This window comes from Nelumbo nucifera, chromosome 6 (assembly GCF_055504915.1).
Source record: "Nelumbo nucifera cultivar China Antique chromosome 6, China Antique-T2T, whole genome shotgun sequence".
Taxonomy (NCBI): Eukaryota; Viridiplantae; Streptophyta; class Magnoliopsida; order Proteales; family Nelumbonaceae; genus Nelumbo; species Nelumbo nucifera.
In genome coordinates this window covers 29,947,294-29,973,767 of record NC_142654.1, presented here as the reverse complement: position 1 = coordinate 29,973,767, position 26,474 = coordinate 29,947,294, and the positions used below count along the sequence as shown (strand labels likewise).

At 43.1% G+C, this 26,474-nt stretch overlaps 1 protein-coding gene and 1 pseudogene across 1 annotated transcript in view; both read left to right on the top strand.

The window, feature by feature from the left end:
* Positions 1-11,081: 11,081 nt before the first annotated feature.
* On the top strand, positions 11,082-12,545 carry LOC104598701 (fasciclin-like arabinogalactan protein 17 pseudogene; annotated as a pseudogene).
* An 806-nt stretch (positions 12,546-13,351) lies between these two features.
* The window catches only part of EMB2766 (structural constituent of nuclear pore), a 47,614-nt gene continuing 34,491 nt past the window's right edge, over positions 13,352-26,474 (top strand). The window contains exons 1-4 of the mRNA XM_010260544.3: positions 13,352-15,017; positions 22,243-22,363; positions 24,269-24,350; positions 24,682-24,804. Coding sequence (XP_010258846.1) covers positions 13,511-15,017; positions 22,243-22,363; positions 24,269-24,350; positions 24,682-24,804 — 1,833 coding nt within the window. The 5' untranslated portion in view covers positions 13,352-13,510. The remainder of the gene's footprint in view (positions 15,018-22,242; positions 22,364-24,268; positions 24,351-24,681; positions 24,805-26,474) is intronic.

Genomic DNA, 26,474 nt, shown 5'->3' with positions numbered 1-26,474 from the left:
CTCCCTTATGTCTAGCGAGAGTAGCTTTCCGGATGAGCTCGAGGCGGGCACCTCGGGTCATGGTGACCCTTCCCTGGCTCGACCTTCCCGCGAGGCACAGGGAGCCTCGGGTAAGTTGGCGTCCACCTTTCATCGAGGTCGGGTGCCAAATCAGTTCGGTCCCTCTACCCTGACGCCGAAGAGGCTTCAAGACCTCGTCCAACAGTTCAACCTCCCTTCTGAATACTCCTACAGTATTCCCACCGGCAATTTCCCTTGGGAGCACGGTCCGAACGAGGTCGTGATCTTCAGAGAACAGCTCATCGGTGGACTTTGCCCCCCTCTTCACCCCCTTATTCTCGAGGTGTTGGGGCGTTTCAGTATCACGCTGGATCAGCTCCACCCCAATTCTATTTGGAATTTGGTGGGAACCATTTCCCTGTGCCACGAAAAGCAGTTATCCTTGGATGCGGACATACTCTGCTCCATACTATTGATAAAAAAGAGTGCCTCTAGCGCTCCCCCCGAGCACGGGCAGGTCTACTACTTGTCTCATCGCCCAGGCTTTAAGCTACTACATAAGTTCCCGAGCAAGGTCCCGACTTGGAAGCGAGACTACTTCGTGGTTCAGCCCAGCACAGGGTGGCCCTTCCTCACCAGCTGGAGGGTGGCTACTCAGGCTACCAGCATCGCCCTCAACCAGCAGACGTGGGAGACCTTCCATTCATGGGCTCAGGCTGAGCTCAACCATCGGGAATACATCACCGAAGAGAAGCTCGTTCAGGCCGGTTTGAGCCTGGGTAGGTTTATTTCTATCTTTTGGCGCTTTGCTTTTACCCGCTTGTTGTCTTTGGATTTACTGATGCCAACTTTGTTGTAGGCTCCATGGATGAGGAAGAGAGAATCACAGTCACCAGGCTCCTCAACCAAATGAAGAGGAGGAAGAAGCGGACTGCCAAGAAGGCCACCAAAAAGGATCGTGTGGGGTCACCAAGGGCTCCCTCCCCCGAACCCGATCACTCCTGGGCTCCTACCCCTGAGACCGAGCTCAACAATGCCCCTCTAGTGAAAGATATGGAGGATGATTTTCTGCCCCAAAAGCCTGAGGCTGCAAAGGGGTTGGTGAACGAGCCAGCCGGGGCTGCCGCTGAGGCTCCGAGCTCTGCTGGGGCGGCTGCTGAGGCCACCGAAGAGTCGGCTCACCATGCTGCAGATGCGGCAGCGTCCAATTCGGGGACCGGAGAGGAGGAGTCCATCTTGGATCCCGAGGTCAGCCCCGACCGAAGTAAGAGGGGCGTCATCAATGCAGAAGTCGTGAGTTGGCCGAACTCTCCGCAGGTCAGCTCGGGGGCCGTGCTGCAACCCACATCATGGTGGTAAGTTCACGTTTTGTGGGCCAACACTCTATCCCCCCCTCTTTCTTTTCTCTTTCTTCCTTTCTTTCTTTTTTTTTGCTGACTAGTCTCCTTCTGTCAGGCGAACACTGTCGTTCACGCCTTGACTCTACAATCTGACAGACACCTAAGGTGCGCTTTGGCTACCGAGGAGTCATCTCGCGTGGCTCATGCCGAGCTGAAGGCAGCACAAGAGAAGGCTCAGAGGAGCCTGAATGACGCCTTGGCGCTAGAGAGGGAGGAGCTGGCCCGTGAATGAGACAGACTGAAGGCTGAGGTGAACGGGCTCCGTGTTGGTAAGGAAGCCCTAAAGCTCGAGGTGGAAAGCCTCAAAATGGCCCAGAAGGCTTCGCAGCTCGAGATGCAGGTCCTCAGGGAAACCAAGGAGGCCTTAGAGCGCGAGATGGAGTCTCTCAAAGGCTGATATCGAGGAGAAGACGAAGATCTTTCACGACGCTCTGGAACAGACCAAGGTTCAGTCTGTCATCGATTACGTCAAGTCTTCGAGGTTCGACAATGTAATGTCAAAGGCCTACCGTAGGGGGTTCAAGCTCGACCGATGGTGGATAAGGCGTGCCTACCCCAACCTGGATATAAGCGCCTTCACTTCTTTCAATATCACAGATGACATGGCACGTCAGGCCGCGGATGATCCAGACTCTGAAGATGATGGCGGCAACGGGGAGAAGAAACCCCGAGTAAGGCAGACGAGCCTCCCAAATAATCAGGCGCTCCTTGTATTTTGGGCCTGCGAGTTCGATCCCCTTCTCTTTTGTACTACACATATTTAAGTAATGTAATGAAGGAATATTTTTTGCCAAGTGCTTGTGCAATTTGTGTTTTGCCGAAATGGTTGTCTCACTCCAAGTTGTTATCCTATCGAGTTAAATTCTCGAAGTGGGTGTTCCTCAATGGCCATCAGCCCGAACTGCCTCTTAATGTTTAGCAGGGGTGACGCGATAGGGCACACCGAGGTGAGTGACATAGTATGGTACATGCCCGACCTGTCTGCACTCGGGTTAAGTTGACATCAGTTGTCCTTAACGGGTTCAACTTTTTGCATGCCAGGGCGGGCTATTCGTTACAAGGTTCACGCCCGAACCGCCTGCACCTTGGGCGTTGCAAGTACTTAGTTCATTCTGATGAGGCGACTAAGTCTTGTATGCTGCCGAGGTCTTGTCGTTAGCTCAGCGTTTTAGCCCTTAGGCTGGAGGAGTGGCTCGTGGCCCACTCTCGAAGTCTGCCCATGCCATAGATGCGACTAGGTCCTGTTGTGTCGAGGTCATGTTAGCTCGGTATTCTGGCCCTTAGGCTTTGGGAGTGGCTCGTGGTCTACTGAGTTCTTACAGATAGTATTGTCTTAAGTTGACAATATTCCATGCCCGAGGTACTTGTTTCCCTTCGAGAGTCTCGAGCTCGTACTTTCCTTCCCCGAGCACTTGTTTCACTCGGTAAGGACCTTCCCAGGTGAACCCGAGGTTGCCAGCGCCGGGCTCAGGTACCATAACTTTACGAAGGACCAGGTCACCAACGCGGAGGTTCCGCTTCTTAACCCTGGTGTTATAGTACCGAGCTACTCTCTGGTGGTAGGTTGCGGTCCTGATGTATGCGAGGTCCCTTACTTCGTCGAGTAGATCGAGGTAGGTACGTAGCTCATATTCGTTTGTCTGATCATTGTATGCTTCTAGTCGCAGCGTAGGTACTTCAATCTCTGCGGGAATTACTACTTCGGTGCCGTAGGTGAGATTGAAGGGTGTTTCTCCTATGGCGGTCTTCTCCGTGGTCCGGTAGGCCCATAGAACACTGGGTAGTTCATCTGCCCACAATCTTTTAGCTCGGTCTAGTCGTGCCTTTAGTCCGCGGAGGATGGCTCTGTTTGTGACTTCTGCCTGACCGTTTGCTTGAGGGTGTGTGACTGAAGTAAAATTCTGTCGGGTTCCCATGTCTTGGAACCAGTCTTGGAATTTGATGTCCTCGAACTGCTTGCCGTTGTCAGAAATCAATACCCGAGGTAATCCGAAGCGGCACACGATGTTTTTCCAAAGGAAGTTATGGACATTCCGGGCTGTGATCGTTACAAGGGGTTCAGTTTCCACCCACTTGGTGAAGTAGTCAACTACTACTACTAAGAACTTCCTCCCGCCTTTTGCTGGCGAGAATGGCCCGAGTTGATCGATGCCCCACTGTGCAAAGGGCCACGGGCTGGTAAGATACTTGAGGTCGGCTGCGGGTTGGTGGTGAACATTGGCATGTCTCTGGCATTTGTCACATTTTCTAACAAGATCAATAACATCTGCCTTCCTTGTTGGCCAATAATACCCCTATCGAAGTGCTTTCTGGGCAAGGGCCCTGCTCCCCAAGTGCCCGTCGCACAATCCCTCATGAGTGTCGCGGAGTACGAGCTCGGCTTCGGTAGGTCACAAGCAATGGAGGTAGGGGAGCATGTAGGATCTCCAGTATAGCCGTTCGTCTATCATGACGTATTTGGCTGCCTGGCGCTGCACCCTTCTGGCTGCATTGCGATCTGCAGGGAGGGTCCCGTGTAGCAGGAAACTCGCGAGCGGGTTAATCCAGCTCGGCTCTGCTTGAACGACGGGAGTGACCTCCTCTGCCCCCCCGAGAATGCTAGGCCGAGGCAAGTCCTCTATGTATACGGTTCTCATGGTGATGTCGCTGGCGCTGGCTAATCTGGACAGGGCATCGGCCTCAACGTTCTCCGACCTTGAGATTTGCCTGATAAAGTGTGACTAGAAGTTGAGCAGGGCCTCTCTGACTTTGGCTAAGTAGGCGATTATGGTTGGCTCGCGAGCTTCGTACTCGCCGGTGACCTGGTTGACCACGAGCTGGGAGTTGTTGCAGATAACGATGTGCTTGGCTTTTACTTCTCTGGTTAGAGCTAGTCCAGCTATCAACGCCTCATACTCCGCTTCATTTTTATATGCCGCGAACTGGAAGCATAGCGCGTATTCCAGTTTCGTGCAACTTAGGCCGTGCAGAACTATTCCAGCTCCGATGCCTTGTTGGTTCGAGGAGCCATCTATGTGAAGGATCCAGGGCTCCTCATTCTAACTCGTACTTGGCCGAACTAAGAGAGATGCCACGCTGACTGCTACCTAACAGGGCTCGAACTCGACTGGCCTGGGAGCTTCGGGCTCACCCGAGCTGGGAGCCTCGTGCTCAACCGGCCTGGGGACTTCGGAGCTAAATGTGCATTCGGCGATGAAATCTGCTAAGGCTTGGGCCTTGATGGCAATTCGCGGCTTGTACTGGAGGTCGCACTCGCTGAGCTCAACGGCCCACTTCGTCAACCAACCAGAGACCTCGGGCTTAAGTAAGACTTGCCTCAGAGGTTTGTCGGTGAGAACGATAACAGTGTGAGCCTGGAAGTAAGGGCGAAGCTTCCGAGCTGCAATTACCAGCGCGTATGCTAGCTTTTTTATCTCTGGGTATCTCGTCTCTGCTCCCTGGAATACTTTACTAACATAATAGATGAGTCGTTGAACCCGATCCACCTCTTTTATTAGTTCCGAACTGACCACTTCGTCGCTTGCCGGGAGGTACAGTTCTAAAACATTGCCCTCCTCGGGCCGGGTTAAGATCGACACACTAGCAAGGTATTTCTTGAGCTCGTCGAACACGAGCTGACAGTCTTGGGTTCATTCGAACCCTTTGCTCTTGATTGCCTTAAAGAACGGCAAACAGCGGTCCGCCGATTTGGACATGAAGCGGATCAGGGCGGCTATGCGGCCATTCAACATCTGAACCTCCTTCAACTTCCGGGGTGGTCTCATGTCTAAGATGGCCTTAACCTTATCCGGGTTGGCTTCAATGTCGCGCCGGTTAACGATGTATCCTGGGAACTTGTCCGAGGTCACACCGAATACACATTTGTTTGGGTTCAATCTCATATTAAACTTACGCAAAATTTCAAAAACAGACTTCAAGTCTTGTATTAATTCATGTGAAAATTGAGTTTTGACAACCATGTCGTCTACATAGCATTCTACTTTTTTGCCAATTAATGGCACAAACAACTTATTTACAAGTCTTTGAAAGGTTTCCCCTGCGTTTTTCAACTCGAAGGGCATAACCTTGTAACAGTATATACCGAACTCCATGATGAAGACAGTCTTTTCTTCGTCCGCCGGGTCCATCTTGATTTGGCTATAGCCCGAATAGGTGTCCAAGAAACTTAGCAACTCGTGCCCCGCGGTTGTGTCCACCAACCAGTCAATTATGGGGAGCGGGAAGCAATCTTTTGGGCAAGACCGGTTTAGGTCGGTGTAGTCGACGCACATGCGCCACTTGCCGTTGGTCTTCTTTACCAGGACGGGGTTGGCTACCCAGCCAGGGTAGTGGACTTCTCTTATGAAGTCAGCTGCGAGGAGCTTCTTGACCTCCTCATCGACCGCCTTCCACCGCTCCGGGGCTAGGTTGCGTTTCTTCTGTCTAACGGGCCTAACTACAGGATCAGTGTTCAGCTTGTGAGTTATAAGGTCGGGGTCTATACCGGGCATCTCTGCCGTGGACCATGCAAAAATATCTAAATTTTGAAGTAAGAAGCTTACCAGTTCGGATCGAAGAGGTTCCTGGACGGAAGCACCGATCTAAAGCATCCGAGATGGGTCTGCTGCTGAGGTCGGGATTGCGACTGTTTCTTCCGTGGGCGCGGCTTGTTCTTCACCTTGCTCCGCAGGCCGCTCCAGTTCGAGGTCGTCGGCCACCTTGGTCTTTCCCTTCAGGGCGGCGACATAGCACTTGCGGGACTCGAGCTGGTCACCCCGCGCTACCCCCACAACGAAGTCTGTTGGGAACTTCATAGCTAAATAATAGGTGGAGACCACCGCCCGTAGGACATGGGTGATCGGCTGGCCTATTATGGCATTGTATGGGGAGGGGGTCGCGACCACCAAGAAGTCATGGCTGAGTCTGACTACGCGAGGCCATGTGCCGACTTCCATAGGTACTGTTATTTTCCCAAGGGGCCGGACTTCTTCTCCACTAAAGCCCACCAAAGGAGTCTCCTCGGGCTTCAAGTCACTTCTCAGCAACTGAAGCTGGTCGAACGCAGCTTTGAAGAGGATGTCAGCCGAGCTGCCCGAATCAACGAGTACGCGCCTGACCTCGAAGTCGTTGATTCTCAGCTTTAGCACGAGTGCGTCATCGTGGGGGTAGTGGACCCCTCGCGCATAATCTTCCGTGAAGAAAATTGGCTCTTCTGTCCTCGGCCGCTTCGAAGGATTCTGTTCTTCCCGGGCGGCTTCACGAACTGATGTCCGAGCTGCTGCTGAAGTACAACCCGTGAAAATCGGGCCTCCCACTATCATGTGGATGGTGGCCCGAACCGGCCTCTCTTCCGGAGGCTGCCTTTGCGACTGTTCGTCGCGGAGGTTTTTACAATTTTCGGTACTATGACCGTGATCTCTGTGAAAACTGTAGTACAAATTCTTATTTCTCTCACTGGGATTTCCCCTCTAACACTCTTTATGCGTCACGCCTTTCTTGGCCGCTGCGAGGTGCACGACCGGGTCCAGGCGCGGTATCTGCATGCAAGCATTGTTGAACCGCTTGATGTAGCTCCGGATGGACTCTCCCTCTCTCTGCACTATGTTGAGGAGGTTTTTTTCGGTCCGCAGACATCGCTTGCTGGTAACGAAGTGGGATGCGAAGGCTTGCGCGAACTGTGCCCAACTTCTTATTGATCCGGGTGCCAGGTTTCGGTACCATGTGCGGGCTGCTCCTCTGAAAGTGGTGGAGAAGGCCACGCACATGCACGACTCGCTGGCTCTCGTTAGGTGCATCTGCGATTGGAAGGCATCTACGTGATCATTCGAGTCGAACGACCCGTTGTACTTGTCAAGAGGGGGGAGCTTGAAATCTTTTGGCATTGGGACTGCCAGGAGCTCGGGAGATAGGGGGATTGAACTGAAAGGATGGGAGCCTTGACTTTGCTCGAGCTTACTTCTTCTTTGCCTTCGAGCTCGGGCAGGTCATGGGTGGAAGACCGGCGAGCTCGGCGGCGGTGTCTCTGCTTCTTGGCGGGCTCGCCGTTTGTACTGCTCACCTCTGTGCTGTCCGGGATGGTGTGTGCAGGAAGTAGCTCGGGCCGCTGGTGATGACTACGGACAGAGGGATCCTGCTTAGAGCCTGCGACCAGAATCTCGAACCGGTTCTCTAAGAATGGGGTATCGGGCTTGGAGGGCTGAGGCGACGTGGACCTAGAAAGTTGAGGTCCTCCCGACCTGACCGCCCACAGTTAGATCGGAGTGGCCAGTCTTTCTTGTCCGCCGCGGGATGAGGCCTGGCTCCTAGGAGGGTTCTGGGGGCCTCTCCTTGGCGAGAAAGGTGCTCCTCCAGACGGTGAGACCTAGCTCGCTGTGAGGCTGGGTGCCGAGGAGGGAGCTGCGATTATTGAAGCTAAGGTTGAGGCAGCTGGGAAAATTGCTGCTGATACTAGTATTGGGAGACCTGGTGTAGCAGCTGTTGCTGATAGAGCTGTAACTGTTTGAACTTTTGCATTTGAGCCTACATGGCCCGCATGCACCACATCAAGTCTTCCAGTTGGTTCGGGCTGGCCGCTGGGGGCACAAGTGAGGGTTCGATGAAGGTTGGTCCGACTGTAGTAGGGAGTGGAGCAATGGCAGGTGCCCCTGTAAGAGGCACGTTCAGGCTAGGGATCCCGTCCGCCGAGAGGGGGACGGTGAACTGTCTGATGCAGACAGTAGGAAGTTGGGGTTGTTCCTTGGAGTCATCCATCTCCATGCTTCGTCCGGTGTTGCTTGAGGATGCCATGAGTGTTGAGTTTTTGAAGGAGAGAGAGCTGTGAAGGTTTAGAGAAAGGCTTTTCGAAGCGTTTCCCACAAACGGCGCCAAATGAAGTAGCGCGATCCGGTCACTCCTACCTGGCACTCACGTGGCTCCTGGAAGATACCTGAGAAGAAGAAGAATCCCGGAGGGAGTTACCCGGCGGGAACACTCCGATGATTAAGTTAGTACTCGGTAGGAGAAGCAAGGAGAAGATGAAGGCTAAGAGTGCAGATAGCGCGAGTATTGAGGATGAAGATAATCCAGATCATACCTGTTCTCCTTGATACTAAACTCCTTATAGCAGAAATCGGTTGCCCCTGGCCCCTTGGCTTCTGACAGGGCGGGTATAACCGCCACTGTCAACCTGCCGCAGCCGTTACTGGCAGAGCTGAGGTGGTACGCGCGGGGCCGTCACCGCAGGGTACGTGCCTGCCAGGTGTAAGACACCTTCTAAAGGTGGCAGGCGCGACGCTGCCTGACGAGGGACATGGCTGCTGTCACCAGATTTGTTGGGTATGGTGGTTGGGCAGGAAATCCTCCTGCCCTCCTTCATGCAACTTGCCAAGCTACCACATACTGGGCTGCTTTGGGGCAGATCGGTCCCTGTCTTGAAGCACTGAGGTGCTCCCTTTCAGGCGGGGAAAAGCTTGGGATTCCTTTGGGAGAGCTCGAGCTCTCCGAGCTAGGCGGGAGTCGGACTCACCGAGGTGTTAGTCCTCGGTGAGTTGTCAATCTTTGACTTGGCGCTTCCTTCCCATCGAGTCGAGATCATGCTGCTAGGCTGGACTGTCCACCAAGCCAGGTCATGCGCACATGTTCTTGGTCCATGGGGTTGGGCCAAATCATCCTCTATTAGTAATCGTGTGAGATAGATTTTTTGCAAAGTAGTTGGTTGTTAAAGGTTAATTATATACTACTTTACCTCGCTAAACACTACACTATTGTCAATGGTAGTAGTCAACTATTGCTTATTAGATAGTCATTTATTGACAACATCCAACCTTATAAAACTTTAGTAGCTATGCTTCCAAACTTAGAATGTTTACAATTAAGACCAATCTTGAATTTGGGAAGAGTTTAAGAACCTTTTCAAGCTTTAACTATTGATTTCTAAAAATTGGTATAACCATTGTAGGTCTAAGTAAAACCCAAGTAGTGCATATTGCAACTGATTACATCAAGTCATAAAAAGAAAAAAAAAATTGGAACAATTGGAGCTTGATGTCTTCTTTTTCTTATCCTTATTCATGGTAGCATTTCTTCTTGCTTTCCTAGCTTAGAGATCATTCAATCTATCATTTGATTAGGCTACTCCTTTGTGCATACATTTGTTTCTTCAAGTCTTTGAGTTCAAGCAAAGAGTCACTTTTTGCAACTGTACATTTTATGTTTCCACAATGTTAGTGCTCTATATGAGCTTTTTTATCATTGAAATACATAAAACCAACAATATCCACTATCCTCAAAACGAAGGATGACAATCCTTCGATGGGTACCCGCCCTTTTTTTTTGTTAAAAAAGGTTGTCTATGGATTTTAGGTTTTTAAAACCCGCATGGGTACAAGTAGGGAATGGTGTTAGGCTAAACCCAACCTATACATTGTATTTACTAAAACACCTATAGTGGTTATAATTAAATTATAGGTTCTATTATGTTTGGAAGACACCATGCATGAAAACTTATAACCCAATCAACCAAGATCATAAAAATGATAACCAATCAGATGGGTTTTCATCAAAATTCATGGGGATTTTAATTGGTCAAAGCCTTTTTGATGACATCATATATTTTCCCTTATTGTTTGTAAGGCATGTAAACTTATATATGATGTGTTGAATTTAATAATGTTTTGAATATTAAAGGATATTTGATAATTTGTGTATTTTCTTTAGGATTTTTTAGCATTGACAACCCAATCAACCAACATCATAAAAACGATAACCAATCAGGTGGATTTTCATCAAAATTCATTGGAATTTTAATTGGTCAAAGCCTTTTTGATGATATCATATATTTTCCCTTATTTTTTGTAAGGCATGTATGATGTGTTGAATTTAATAATGTTTTGAATGTTAAAGGATATTTGATCATTTGTGTATTTTCTATAGGATTTTTTGGCATTGACAACCCTCGAACTTTGTGAAAAGGCTACGCCAAAAAGTTTCAAATAGGCCACTTTCGTCCTCAAACCATGGTGAGAATGCCATTTTTAGGCAAAAACTGACATTGCTAGAGATACTACTTACGATTTATGTTAGACAAATAATAAATTAATAAGCCCCGCTAATGTGGCATTGTTCAAGTCAAAAGATTTATTTGAAAAATTACATTAGGTCCCATAGAAAATCTCCACATATTCACATGTGGAAAACATATATTTTTATTTAATAATCAATCATTAATAAATTTTTACTAATAAATATAAATATATTTATTAATAACAAATATTAATATTAATTATTAATAAAATAATAAATCATTAATAATAAATATAAATGTATTTGACCAGTTCAATTCATTGGTTTTTATATTTATAATATATAATTTTTTATTAATAATAAGATATAAATAATAGTACTAGTTTTTATTAATAGTTTATTGGTAATTAATTATTAAAAAATAATTATTTTGGTTTTATTCTTGGTTTGATGTGAATAGGTGGAAATTTTAAGTGGGATCCACCTATTATTTTTCCCATTGAAATTACTCAAGTTAAAAAGTCAAATATTTTTTGTTTTACTAATAAATCATTATTTTTATTAATAATTAATTATTAAATAAAAATAATTATTTTTTGTTTTTGTTCTTGGTCACATGTGAACATGTAGGAATTTTATGTGAGACATACTTGTATAAATTTCTTAAACTAGCCTTATAGTTTAGCTAATTGATTAAGTGTACCCTTAATGTTTAAAAATTGACCATCATTATCCCTACTATTTTTTGACAATTGTCTAAATCTTCCTTTCACATGTTTGATTTAATATTACATAATATCCAAAATACCCTTCGTATGTCGAAAATGCCCACTTGACTTGGACAAGAAAACGAAAGGAGTAGAAACATGCATCCGAAGATTCAAGCCTCTCTGGTTTTTGTGCCAAATTTTCAACTCTCTGAAACTGGTTCCCCTCTTAGGTCGCCATGGATTCTGAGATCTATGGCGCATCAAGTTGTTCTACTTGTTGTTCCTTCTCTTATTTGCTGCAATCGGCACTGCATTGTCGGAAAACTTAGGTGTAAATCAGTTTTCCCCGTCTAACTCCGAACCAAATCAACTCTCATTCCGTCATAGTGGCCCTCCTCGACTCACATTACACCGAACTCTCCGAGCTGGTCTAGAAAGCTCTCCTTTTGCAAACCTATAAGAAGTGATTGGGAAGTATAACATCACCATTTTCGCTCCCAAAAATGAAGCTTTGGAAAGCGACCTCAATCCCGAGTTCAAGTGGTTCCTTCTCGAGCATGGTAATCTCAAGTCTCTTCAGACTCTTTTGATGTTTCACATTATTCCCAAACGGATAGCGTCAGATGATTGGCTGAAGATTGCAGCTAAGTCAGTCAGACATCAGACGCTTTCCAACGATCACCTACACTTAACGTGTAAGGATTCCGGCAAGAAGGTTGTTGATCTTGTGACTGTTATCCACCCCGATGTTGTGGTCCGCCCCAATGGTGTTATCCATGGGATTGAATGGTTATTGATTCCACGATCCGTGCAGGAAGATTTCAAACGTCGCCGAAGCCTCAGTTCTATCTCAGCCGTTCGACCAGAAGGAGCACCGAAAGTGGACCCTAGAGCCCATCGGTTGAAGAAGGCGGCACTACTTGCTCCCCCCAATTCAACTCCTTCGCTCTCGATCTACGAGGCCATTGCTTCTGCTCTATGTAGTGCACCGGTACCTGCACTAGGGCAGGGTAGTCCTCACCATTGGTTTGACGGTGAGAGCCAGGTGAAGGACGCCATCCAAACTTCCTACATTACAGTGGATACGAGTTAGCAAATATTCTTGTGAACATGATATTGTTAGCCACGGAAATGGGGAAACTGGTTTCTGACGGTTACGTATTGACCGGATTAGCACCTAACGACGAGGCCTTGGCGAAGTGGACCAGCTGAGCGAACCTGGAGCACCGGAACAGATCATGTACTACCACCTCATCCGGGAATACCAGACGATGGGTCTGCCTATTTGTTCGGTCCTAATATCTACACGGACGGTTGGATTTCAATGCAAGGCATTGACGGTGTGTTGTTCCCGCTAGAAGAGCAACAATTGGAACTCGAAACGAAAACAACAAAAACGGTCAAGCCCTCCAAGACTTCTAAAAGCAAGGAGAGGTTCGTATTTTCATCATTCTAATTAGTATTGTCTTTCATCTGTCATTGCATCTACAATAGAAAAAAAAAGAAAAAAGCATATTACGAAAAAAGAGTATCGAGGTGTTTGGTTTGGGGATTTATTCAACAAACGCTGCTATATAGGCGCCACCTCAACAGTTCCCCTCTCTTATTCTTGTCATCTTGTGTAAACATCGAGAATGGTAAAAGTGGACTTCAGTTTTTGTGCACGCTTACCGTATAGGGAAGTTATTTTTTAAAGCTTCACCTAGTGATGCCTAGGCATGGGCCCGTTTGGCGTGTCTTTATGCGTGGTCTTTCGGTTGCTTACAAGCTAAGAAAATAGATTTTTGATCTATTCCCGTTTGGCTCGCAGCAGATCTAACCGCCAAAAGACGGAGCACCGAAAAGATACGAAAAGTCCATTTTGGGCTGATTTCAGGAAGCTTCAAATGAAGTTTTTTGCATCTTTCGTTTTTTATTTTCGCACAGAAAGACACAGAAAGATGTACATCTCCCAAATATGCTTCGGGTTGCTCAGCATGCAAAAGCTCAATGCGTCTTTTGCATGTTAGAAAAGCTATCAGAATAACTTTCCCAAAAAAACACGCCAAACAGGCCCGTAATTATTACTTTTTCCGATTTTGCAAACAAATAAAGTACAAACGTTGAATGATGAAAAAATAAACGGCTATGCCAATGCTACACCGTTTTCTAAAAAAACACAGGAAACGGCATTGGTTGCAAAAACCATCACTGTGGGAGTAAAAAGTACAGAGAGGTTTTAGTAAATTTCCCATTTGATCGACTGCGAATCATCGGGTCCATATTAACGTTCGGTCATAGCAAGACGGAAAGGGAGAAAGTGGGGAACCGGAACTGGGAGAGTGGGAAGGGCATTTCAATTGCATTTAGCCGCGAAAAAGGAAGAAACAAGAAACCCCTCCCAAAACCCTCGATCCACAGACCGTCGCAGAAGCGGGGAACATGTCGGGCTTTTCCTTCACTCCCTCATCCACTCCTTCCTCCTCGTCTTCCCAATCTCAACCATTATCCTTCAACTTTTCATCTTCTTCGTCATCTCCTCTCTTCTCTTCTACCACCCCAACGTCACCCTTCGCCGCCGCCGCCACCACCTCTTCCTCCGCATCCCCCTCCCTATTCGGTTCTGCTGCTTCATCTGGTGGTTTCTCATTTGGGGCTTCGTCGTTTGGTTCCACTCCTTCCGCAAACCCTACCACCTCTTCCTCAACGACGCCTAGTATCTTTGGTGGATCCCAGTCCTCTTCGGCCCCGAAATTTTCCTTCGCAACCGGTTCTACTTCGTCCTCGTCTACTTCAAATTTTTCAACTCCCTCTAGTTTTGGTGCATCTTCTGCGTCTGCTCCCTCATTCTCGTTTCCATTGTCTACAAGTTCTGCATCGTCCGCAAGTACTGGTTCGTCGCTGTTTGGGACGTCTTTGACATCTACGACTTCGGCCTCTTCTGCTAGTCCCGCCCCGGCGTTCTCTACTCCGTCAATATTCGGATCTCCTGCGACCACTTCTTCTCCTTTCTCTGGTTCGACATTGTTTGGAACTTCATCATCCTCTGCTTCTACGACTACTTCTACTAGCACTCCCGCTGTCTCTGGTTCGATTTTGTTTGGAAATTCATCATCTTCGGCTCCTACAACTACTGCTACTAGCACTTCTGCTTTCTCTGCCTCGACATTGTTCGGATCTTCCTCGACTTCGACTCCTACAACCACAGCCGCCCCTTCTCCGGCTTTCTCTGCTTCAAAAATGTTTGGAGCTTCTTCGGCTTCAACTTCTGCTGCTAGTACTCCCCCGGCCTTCTCTGCCCCTTCATTATTTGGGGCTTCATCTTCCTCATTGTCATCATCTTCAGCTTCAAGCGCTCCTTCTTTTACCAACTTGTTTTCTTCGAGTTCAGCCTCTGCAGCACCATCATTTTCATTTCCGAGTAGCTCAGCTCTTTCTAAAAGTTCTGCGAGTTCTACTGCTACGATCGTTTCCTCTACCTCAGCGTCTTCCTCTTCTTCCTCATCAAGTTTGTCTTTCGGAACTCCATCATCATCTGCATTCCCAACTTCGTTTGGATTTGGAAGTGCTACCTCTGGCGTTGCTAGCTCTGCTGCAAGTTCTACCGCAAAACCTATTTCTTTAAGTTTTGGATCTTCTTCAGCACAATCTGTTTCTTCAACTGTCACAGCTACCAGTGCTGCAACTCCAGCAGTGAGTGCAACCCCTGCGTCTTCTTCTCCTGCTTTGTTCTCTTCACAAGCTTCTGGCTCATCTGCTTCTACGCCATCATTTCCTGTTTTCGGGACTAGTTCTTCATCGGTAACTACAGCGTCAACATCAGCAGCTACGACCACTACCGCCACATCTGGCACTACCAGTCCTTTCTCAAGTTTTTCATTGTCAACTAAGATATCAGCTCCCACATCATCGTCACAACTCCAATCATCAACTGCTGCACCGGTATTTGGTAAGCTTGACAACACTCTTTGTATAGGTAGACTATTTTTGCTCCCCCAACCAAAGCACACACATACTTTTTATAGTCGTTATTAGATCTTGAATTAAATTTTCATTACTGTGATCAACTTCTTAAGTAAGGATCCTTTTCTTTGAGGTTGTCCTTTTTTTTGATTGGAAACGGATACTTTCATCATGGAAGGTTATAGTAAATTACAACTTTCCATCACCCAAAAAGAGGTGTTTGAACACAAATTACAAAACATCCTAGAACAAATTCTCTCCATTTTAACAAGAACTCAATTTTCATTATTGTGATCAACTTCTTAAGTAAGGATCCCTTTCTTTGAGGTTGTCTTTTTTTTCTTTTGATTGGAAACGGTTACTTTCATCAAGGAAGATTATAATAAATTACAACTATCCACCACCCAAAAAGAGGTGCTGACCCCACTTTAACACAAATTACAAAAATCGGTTGTCGTTGTCCTCTTTTTTTTTTTTCTTCCTGATTGTTAACGGTTACTTTCATCAAGGAAGATTGTAATAAATTACAACTATCTACCACCCAAAAAGAGGTGCTGATCCATTTTAACACATTAGAACAAATTCTCCCTGGAAAACCCTTGTTTTGCCATTTGTTGATCTTCTAATCCACCTAAAGGAAACCCTCTCTCCCTTAGTCCCTTGCTAAATAGTTGATTTCCCTCACAAATTGTCTAAATGCTTGCACCCCCAAAATGTAGGACTCTAGGACTATCACTAGCACTTCTTCTCTTAATGGGTCCCCTGCTCCTAAAGGTCCTTAATATAATAAAGCTAGCAGTTGCCTTCACCATCTTTGAAAACTCCCTCAACTCTAGGACTTAGGTTACCTGTTGAGCTTCCATCAAAGTTCAGCTTCACCCTTTGTTGTGCTAAAGGGGATCGGGATTCCTGAAAAACATTATTTATCTATAGAAGTAAAATTAGCCACTGCATTCCAACCTCTTCAATGGAGAAACCTTTGAAGAATTCGATCAATTTCAGCCAATGAATTATAGTTATGCAGTCAATGGTTTCCTCATAATTTTCAAGTCATTGAAAAATTCTATGATTTCTTTCTTCCCAAACTGACCAAATAACAGCTTCTCTTGTTTCTGTCCACATAACTCTTCCCTTTTTATTCGGTTGCCTAAAGAAACTTGGGTTAAAAAGGGCTACCACATTTTAGGTATGGGTCCACTTACAACCAAAGAGAGAATAAGACCACTTTGAAATAAAAGACACAAAAGGAAAGGGGATTAATAGATGTGTGATCGTTTCATCACAACTCAAGTAAAGGCTATAGACATGGGGTAAGAGGCAGCAATTTAGCCTTCTTTTCTGAAGCAATCCAAAGTATCGATTTTTTGGAGCAGCACCTCCTAGGAAAAGCCCTAATTTTAAGGGGTATAAGGTTGCATCGAATTTCCTTTTTTGGAAAAGACCCTGCCAAGTGAGAAGACTGAAGTGGAATTTGAAAGAAAGAAGGAAAAATGCAATAATCAGAGGAGGAAGCTGGCCAAATTCTACTATCCGAGCAAGACTGATCCAAAAATACCATACTTAGAAGATAAATAAGTTCATCTACCAGCCCCATTTTTGACTCCTTTAAACTTCTCCTCAGATGGTCAGACCCAAATCTCAAGAGATTACTTTCCTTTGTCACAGATAGAAGTTTCCATTGTCACAGATAGAAGAGATTACTTTCCTTTATTTAAAGAAAGGGAAAAAGGAGATGAGAATCTATCTTTAAAACATAGTTGTCAAGGTGACGCCTAGGCGACAAGGCGTCCTTGGAGGTTTGCCTCGCCCAGTCGCCTAGCAGTTTTGTGCACTGGGTTATAAAATATTTTTAGATTTTTAATTTTTTGACATTATAATTATAAAATAGACATTATTAAACTAGAATATTCATTTTATGTGTTTATATACTAATTTCTTTTTATTATTTTCTTATTTTGTTGGGGTATTGATTAAATATATATATATATATATATATTATGTATTGAACCCATGGTTCACAGTATTGGTACACCTCTGTGTATTGGCAGAGGTGTATTGGTACTTATAATGATACTCCCCCTATTTTTTTATTTCTTTGGTTTTCAATTTCATTTTTAAATATATATATATATATTATTTAAAAAATGGGTCCCCGGAAACACCTGTAAACAGGTATCGGGACCCCAAAGATACAATACAATACACCCGATACAGGGCGTATCATATCGAAATTTTGATCCTTGATTGAACCCTCAAAATTTTCAAAACCTGAACCTATAAGCAAGGGAAAAACTTAAAAAACACATTTTCTTCTTCTTCTTCTTCTTCCACCTTTTCTTTTCTTCTTTCCTATAACAAAAGTAGGGGTCCAGCCCCTATATTTTTTGAATTTTCTCTACTTTGTTCTTTTTCTTCTCATAAAATGTTGATTTTCTAGACTTAAACATGAAATTTATACTTTTCTTATGAAAATTATTAAGGAAAGATGGTTATGGAACCTAGGGAACTACCCTAGGATCTAGGGTTTTACTTAAAAAAATCCATCGCCTAGGCGACAAGGTGCCCCCCTGTCGCCTAGCCTCGCCTTGGCACCTTGAAAACTATGCTTATCAGGCATCTTCCCAGAAAAGCATTTCATTACCTACACAAGCGTTATACTTGAAATAGGGAAGAAGGGAAGGGAAAATACAATGGATAGCTTTCCAAGGAGAAAATCGAAAAGCATTATGGTTGAAGCCAGCATCTCATCTGTTGTTTGCCAAAATACCAATCCATGAATGCTTACAACCACTTTGTGCTACAACTTATCTTTCTCCAAGGGAAATCTCCATATCCATTTTCTGAACAATGTTAAATTCCTTACCCAAATATTTCCCATACCTAACCCCCCATTATTCCTACTTCTAGATACCACCTCCCATTTCACCAAACGACTGTTCTTTGTATCTCCCAGTTCCCATAGGAAATTCCTTATTATCCTCACTAGTTGAATGGCAACCTTACTAGGAATCTTGAAGTTAGATTGGAAATAGATAAGCAAATTAGCCAAAGTGGACTTAACTAATGTAGTTCTACCCATTAACTCCTGCCACACAACTCTTTTCCTAGTTTACTTTGAGATTTGAAATTCTTTCAAATTTGGTCACCGATCTATTTAAGTTGAGAAGTTCTTCTGAATCCCCTTCCAACAACAAAATAAGGGCATCCACAAACTGCAAATGTGTTAACATGGTACCGCCATTGCATTCTTTTCAATTCTCCAACCTCTAATCATGTTATCAACGCCAGCCTTTAGAGTCATTTTACTCAATACATCAGCTACTAAAGTGAACAGGAACAAGGAAAGCGGGTCTCAATGCAGCCCCTTATCCACTTGCACAACCTTTCTCCAAAACCCTACAAGTCTACAACTTAACACTTCTAGTAGGAATTCTCAATCCACCATGTCATAAGCCTTTTCCAAATCAAGTTTGAAAATCAACCACCCACCCCCCCCTTTTTTTTCTTATTTTGCAATTAGCAGTAAGGATCTAATCAATTATTTTTCTCTCAGAAACAAAGGATCCTTAGTTTGGAGATATTAAAGATGGAAGGGCATTCTTTATTCTCAAAGCCAACACCTTAGAAATCACTTTATACATGCTTCCCACCAAACTTGTAGGTATGAAGTCCTTTGGAGATATTAAAGATGGAAGGGCATTCTTTATTCTCAAGGCAATAAACGTCATGTTGGCACCTTAGTTAAATTTGCCTCTCTCATAAAATTCAGCAAACACCACCACATGATCATTCTAAATAATATCCAACAATCTTGATAAAAAGCCATTGTAAAACCATCTGTACCTGGTGCTTTATCCCTCTTCATATAAAAAATTGCATCTTTTATCTCTTGGGTCTTAAAGATCTGTTCTAGGGGCTTTATCTCCTTAGATTCAGCTCTCCACTCAAAATCACCTAGTTTTTCTCTTACCCCCTCTGGGTTGTATAGATGGTTTAGAAATTGTCTACGGAAGCTTATGCCATCTCCTTTTCTTTTGTTAAAATTGAGCCATTCCACTCCAACCTGGAAACTAATTTTTTCCTCATCCTGCCATTTGCCAGTGTATGGAAAAAATTAGTGTTTCCATTTCCATCACATAGCCACCTACACCTATATTTCTATCTCCAGCTAATCTCTGCCTCCCTCACAATTTCTTCCAGTTCTTGTTTTGTTCTCCTTATCTATTAGTAACTTGTGTTTTTACCTTGAAGTGAACCACAAAATAAAGAGGAACCTAGTCAATTTTATCTGGCATCTCAACTTTTATTGACTAAGTAATGAAAAGTTAGAATAAGTTATAAAAAATATTACAAAGATCAATTCATCCCTATATTACAAAATTGCATTTGACAACTTAATAAACTTTCACCTCTTAATTCCTGATTTTGCTATGCCCCTTAGCCATATCCTTTGCCATCCCATTAACCAGATGGAGTGACACTTTCAAGATGATGGCTACTTAATGATGTAGGGCAAGAATCACAGTACTGAAATGCAGACCTAATGTGTAGGAACAATGCCAAACCAGATCTGAAACAGAGCTGTAGAATACCAAAAAAGGGCCATTATCCAATGTTGGTCCTAGCTATCTGGGATCTTGGGACAGGTGCATTGGATAAGGACCTAACTTTTGACACTTTTTTTTTAAACTTTTTTGCACAAAGTGGCTTTTCTCAGACATGAACCTGTGTTCTCATGCTTGTCAGCCCGAGATTTTACTGTTAAACCAAGCAATGGCCCCTAAAGCTGTAGAGTAAGAAGAGGAGAAAATAATGATAGAATACCCTAGGAATCCACAACTAGGTTGCTCTAGGAGTCAGCACCTCGAGAGTATTTGGAATTGAAATTTAATAGCTTGACTCAAAGGAGTCAGAACCTTCAAAAATGTTTTGGAGTGTGCATTGGTCAAAGAATAAAAAAAATAGTCAATTGAATTTTTAGAACTGAAGTTTTGAAATGAGAAGTTTGTTTTCAAGTTACTTGCATGTGATTTTTGAAGCTATTAATAGGCAAGTGTCTAATCTTGTTTATTAACTTTTCCTCTCTCTCTCTCTCTCTCTCCTCTATCTCAAAATTGATTTTTTTCACTCATGGTTCAGAACAGTGATTTAAAGGCGCGCCTAGGCACACAGGCAAGGCGCATTTTAGGGTATGTACCTTGCCCAGGTCCTAGGCGCACCTGCGTGCGCCTGATGCGCCTTGTGCCTCAGCCCAGGTGTGCACCTTTTTAAAATTCTGTGCTTTTTGCCTTTTTTTTTTGAGCCTAACGGCTGGGCTGGGGGCTCCCTCCCAGACCCCCGATCATGCCCCTTGAAGCAAGCCTGAACAAGTCCATGTTAGGGTCTTAAATCCTTATTTCTCACATAAAAAACAATGATTTTATAACTTCAATTGCCTTTTAAGAAGATATTTTATTGGAATGAACGGATGAACGACATTAGCAGTGTAGGGAATCCTGGAAGATCAGGCATTGGTGGGGTGTTTAGGGAAGGAACGGAATGAAAATGGCATTGTATTCAGGCCCCATAGGTAATGGCAAATTGGCAATTCCTTGAATGCTGAATTGTATGCAGTACACCATGGGGCATGGACTAAAGCTTGGTAAGTCACTGAACCTCAGAACCATCTTGGTGGAGGGAGAGACTTGCATTATTATGGGCAGTTTGTTAAATAACAGTCTTGGACCATGGAAGCACAGACACACTTAGATTATGAAACTAGTGTGGGAACTCGGAGTTCAGTTTCAATTGATTCTAGGAAAAAGGAAACTATTTAGCAGATGTTCTAGCTAAACATAATAACATTTAGAAGTGAACTCATGACATGTAATACCGGTTCCTTTGGGAAGTTTGGCTTTTTCCTAGAGATTTTGTTGCTCAGTCTTATCAATAATATAAGAATACAACAGAAGAATTTTTAAGGACTATTTCTCTTATCATTTACAAATTGCCCATCAATTTGAACTGATGGTTGGATGGGCTGCTGAAGGAAGGTCATACTACAGAAGTGGCTGGGTGGGCTTTGGGGAGGAGGTGTTTCTTGTGGAGGTTAGTCCATACCATTTGAGGAATCCTGGACCCTGCTATTCACTTTGTGAACACCTTTCTCATGTATGCCAAGACTGGCTGGTAATTTGGCGGATTCTTGTGGAGGTTAGTCCATACCATTAGAGGAATCCTGGACCCTGGTATTCACTTTGTGAACACCTTTCTCATGTATGCCAAGACTGGCTGGTAATTTGGCGGATTCTTTACCAATGAAAATGTTGTGAGGTGTGTTTGGCTCTCCCATGTTAGCATGCAAGGGAGATGTTAAGCTCTTGTTGTTTCTTTTATCTTTTTGTCTTTATGAACTGTGAATAAGTTCTTCCTTGTACAGCTTTGGGATGGTTTCACACTTTTTTATTGATGTCTATATCATACATCTTATATTTTGTTTCTTTTTGTTTTACGACCTTTATCTTTTTGTCTTTATGAGTTGTGAAAAAGTTCTTTACCTTGTGCAACTTTGGGATGGGTTCACACTTTTTATATTGATATCGTTCTTGTACATTTGTTATTTTGTATTTTTTCTCATACTATTAATCCAATGCCTTTGATTGTTACCATTAAAAATTTTATAATTCTTACCTAGATTTTATAGTAAGTATTTGAGATGTTTTACTTTCATGTTACAGACATGGCAAAGGTTGATCAATCTATATGCTTGTTGTAACATGATTTGTTTATTAGTTTCAAAGAGTTCATGTAACACAGCTGAAATCAAACCCGGAAAGGTCATGTTTTATCAAATCAGAATCAGACCCATCCTATCCCAATATAGTCTATACATGTCTCTGTTAATGGTTATGTGGCCTATCTGATTAACCACCCCATTGCCACCTTTCTTTATTCAAGAAAGACTGTCATCCTACCTTCATTTTTAATTGATCAATTTATAGCTTTTCTGGGACCTCAGTGATGCCCATTTAGATTAACTTGTTTAGATTAGTTTAATCTTATCACTATAACATCTCTCTGTTTCTCTTGATTCTCTCTCTTTCTATGTTCATCTGTTTATAGTGGGTTTGTCCTACCAATATTTGATCCTCCTCCTCTAGTAGGTATTGGCTAGTGGATGTTTCTTTAATGTAGTTCTCATTTTATTGTAATCATGGAACTTATTTTTATAGGTGTTGCTGCTTCAAGTTCTACAGCTGCCTCAACTGACTCGGCACCAAAATTCAGTTTTTCTGGTACCAGCAGCAGTGCAGCTCAGACATCATCTACTGTTGCTGTAACTACCAGTAGTGGGTCCGTGCACCTTGCCCTGGTTATGATTTAAATTTTTCTCTCCAGTGCAATCTATGATGATTCTTAAGTCTCCTGATGATTTCTTAGATTTCCTGCTATATAAGTAAAGATTATCCTATATTCATGATTTTGATATTACAAAATATATGCTAACAAGATTGTCGGCCTTTTGATAATGGTTGATTTAGCTGAACTTAGTAGCTTACTTCTTTGTTTTTAACGAACATTTATTAAGTAGGGAGTGCACTCCTATGGATGAATGGCATGTGAGGGTGTTTCAGTCATGAAGGAGCCTACCACCCACTGAATGGCTTATTCACTAAAAGACAAAGCAATAAGCCATTCAGTCTGCCATTAGCAGACCCCCATAGTTGTCAAGGCACCTAGGTGAGCCTAGGCAACTACGGGGCACCCAGGTGCCTAGGCGCCTAGGTGGTGGAAATTGAAAATTTAAAATCTATAGATCCCTACCCCTCTTAAGCTGGTTTATTAGTTTTGTATACCAATCCACAAACCTTTAGATTAACTATCAGCAAGAAAATCTTTCAGGTAAGTGTACATTTCATGTAAAAACATAAACTGCCATCGTATATTCATCACTTAAATATATTAATTTCAATATTTAACTAACAATTCAATATAGCAAATAAGAAGCAACTAATTACTATCCATAGCCGAGAGGAGGAGTGAAAAATGGAGGAATGCAGCGAAAATAAGAGAGAAAAATAAGGGGACAGAGCCCCTATTTCGTTCAAAAGAGAATGCAAAAAATACAGAAAAAATTTTAGAAAGATGGGGTGCAGCCCCTGTTTAAGAAGGAGCCCCTGTTTCATTCCCAAAAATATTCCTAAATAAAATAAGAAAATAAAATACAGGAGTAATAGGACAACTTGGACTGTTTAAGAAGAGAGACTTCTTATTTTTCTTTTCTCTAATTGGTTCAGAGCTCAAACCCTAGACAAAGACTAGAAACTTTCATAGTTTTGTTTTATTATAATTCTCATAATAAAAAATATAACATGTAATGGGGTGTTTTCTAGTAAGATAAAAGTAACCAATAGAAAATGATTATAATATGTGTGGGCCAACAATCTGAATAGGCAATCTAAGTGCCCACCTAGTTGCCTAGGCATGCACCTAATTATCTGGGTGAGTGCCTAAAGGAAAAACATCTGGCATTGGGCGAGGCGACCCATGAAAACTGTCTAGTCATGGGTTTAGTAAGAATTTTAGGTGACCCTTGACAACTATACAGACCCCCTAAGTATGAATTTTAGGTTGTAGTAACTAGTAACAGTTTAATTATGCTTTAGTTATGGTATCTTTGTAGGGGCCATTGCTTGGTGTAATGGTAAATTCTCAGGTTGACAGGTGTGAGATGTTGGTTCTAGTCTGAGAGTGGCCACTTTGTGCTAAAAATGATTAGATCCTTATCCAGTCCACTCCTCCCAAATCTCCAAATAGCTGGGACCAATGGACCAACATTGGGTGATGGCCTTTTTTATGGTATCTTCCTATTTTATGCTGCAAATTCTACTTTATTTGTTTGTAATATAGTATTTTAAATTTCTCATGACCTTTAAATAAAAAACAACCTTGCATTTAAAATCTGATGAGGGTTTTCATTTTCTGTCCTGAAAATGCCCAGTAATATAATTTTCATTTCTAGGTTATAATCTGACATTTGTAACATCTTCCCAGGCCCTATTTATTCTCTTGATTTTTTTTTTAGTTTTAGTTTAACCTTTAAATGTTCTTTTGACTTTTTATGTCATAACTCAGAAAACAAACTAGTGTTAAAAGTCCAATGAGAATTTCCATCTTTTCCTGAAAATGCCCAAGTAATATGATTCGTAATTATGGATTTAATATCTTCTTTTCTGCTTTCTTTTTCTTTTTCTGTAGAACTGTGCCTTCAACTGTCAGTGCAACGGTATCTCCTGCACCAAAATTACCGTCTGAGATCACTGGAAAAACTGCTGAGGAGGTATTTCTTATTGAGCTTAAAATCCATCTATCTTGTTCTTAATGAGCTTAAAGATATTTCTTGCTCTAACTGTTTCAAAGACAACCCCTTTGTGCCTATGCCTCGTGATGATTGTATGGGAACTATGCTTTTGTTGATGGGCGTAGGGGAACTGTACTTCTGTGGAAGAATATGTATCTGAATCATGTCCTTTTCTTTTGAAAAATTGTGGCCTGTCATTCATCACAATTTGTCTCTCTTTCACATTTTTTAGATTTCCTGGTTCTTTCTTTTGGTTGGTTATAATTTTTCTGTCATTCCTCCATTACTTCTATATTTATTTAATTTTCAGATTATCAAAGAGTGGAACTCTGAGCTACAAGAACGGACTGGGAAATTTCGAAAGCAGGCTTGTGCAATAGCTGAGTGGGATAGGAGGATCCTTCAGAATAGGGATGTTCTTCTTAGGCTTGAGGTGATCCAATCATCCAACATGAGAAAATTTTTATGCATTAATTTTTAGAGGTTTTGTTAACTCAATCAAGTTTGAAATTTTAAGTTAATGTGTCCATTTATGATTTTATTTAGATCTCTAACCTATAATTAGAAAAGCAACTTAAATTTGGTTTAAATTGTAAATTATTTTACTCTTGTGCTTATGATAATGCTCTAGTAAAATGGCGTTACCAGGTATATTTTGATATTTGCCTTTTGTGTATGTTGTTGTTGCTTGGCATCTTGGATGTTGGAACATGATCCTGTGTTTTCTGGTCAAGGCCCAACGCGTGGTAATGCTTCACCAGTTATAGGTTAACTGACAATAATGGATGTAATTGGATAACCCACAATTGTTTGTCTGTTCCATTCCAAAATCCATCCTGACTTCTTTCAACGAAGTCTATCTAGATTAATAGAAAAGTTATAATTGGATAACCTAACATCTCCGGAGATTGCATCTGCCTGTATGCTATGATACCTGGATACCCAGACAAGGATGTTGTATTGTGTTGGATACTTCAATTTTTACTGTAAATTCCGTATCTGATACCACATCCAGTTCCAGCCATGCATTTGCTGTATCCAGGTAACATAGTCTGTGCGTTTGTATCTCGAAAGAAAGTAAGAAACCCTTGTGTCCATTATAACATTGGGTTGTATCTGAATCCTACCAAATCCTAACCCTACTTATTAGTTGTCTTATTCAAAGATTGTTGTCACTCCATGAAGTGACCAGGCATGACTTCATCTTCACCCTAAGCTGTACAACGGAGAAAAGAACATTATACTTTAGACTGTTGCTTTATAAGCAATATCCAAGGGTTCAATTTATTTATAAAAAAAAAGCAATATCCAAAGGTTGAACTAGTATCACTCAGCTCAGATTAGCAGTTACAGTGGATTGGACATCGTTGGATGTGGAGGGAGGCAATCAGGTGGTGATTAGATGGATGGGGAAGGGTGGAAAAGGTCCTTTGCTTATCTACCATATCTTATCATGGGGCTACATTTTTGGCACTGTGTGAACAGCTCATTCAAGTGGGTCCAAGGTTAGCTGACCTGGCAGATGCCCTTGCAAGGGAATGGTTAAATAAAACAATTTGTATTGGGGGCTCTCCATTTAATACTAGCTGTTTGGGCTAGGTTAGGACCAAAGTTTGGGTGTAAGTGGGGGGGGGGGGGTACTAAACATGAAAATTACTTTAAATTAGCCAAGGATTTTTGTGCGCTCCCCCTCCCCCCTTGTTTTCATTGCTTTCTGCAACACGTTACCATTTTCTTTTTATCAATAAATCTCTATATAATTCCACTAATCCCAGAAAAAGATTTTTTCTTGCTTGAAACATTTGACTTGGTCTTTGGTCTGTCATTTTGTTGTACCTTGAGAAAAAAATTGTGAGATACTGTATTGGAATCCTGATCTGCTACCTAAAAAACACTAAAGCCATACATCGGGAACATCGCAATTGTCATTCATGGTGAGATTTTTCAGATCTGTGGCTGTAGCATCTTGTGGGTAGCATATCCGAGCCTTTTGTGAGATAAAACCTCATGTTAAAACGCACTTATTACATTCTATTTCAATAAAGGGAGGACTGGTTTTTGATAATGCTTGTTTGTGAGGATTAATGATATATTATGGTTCTA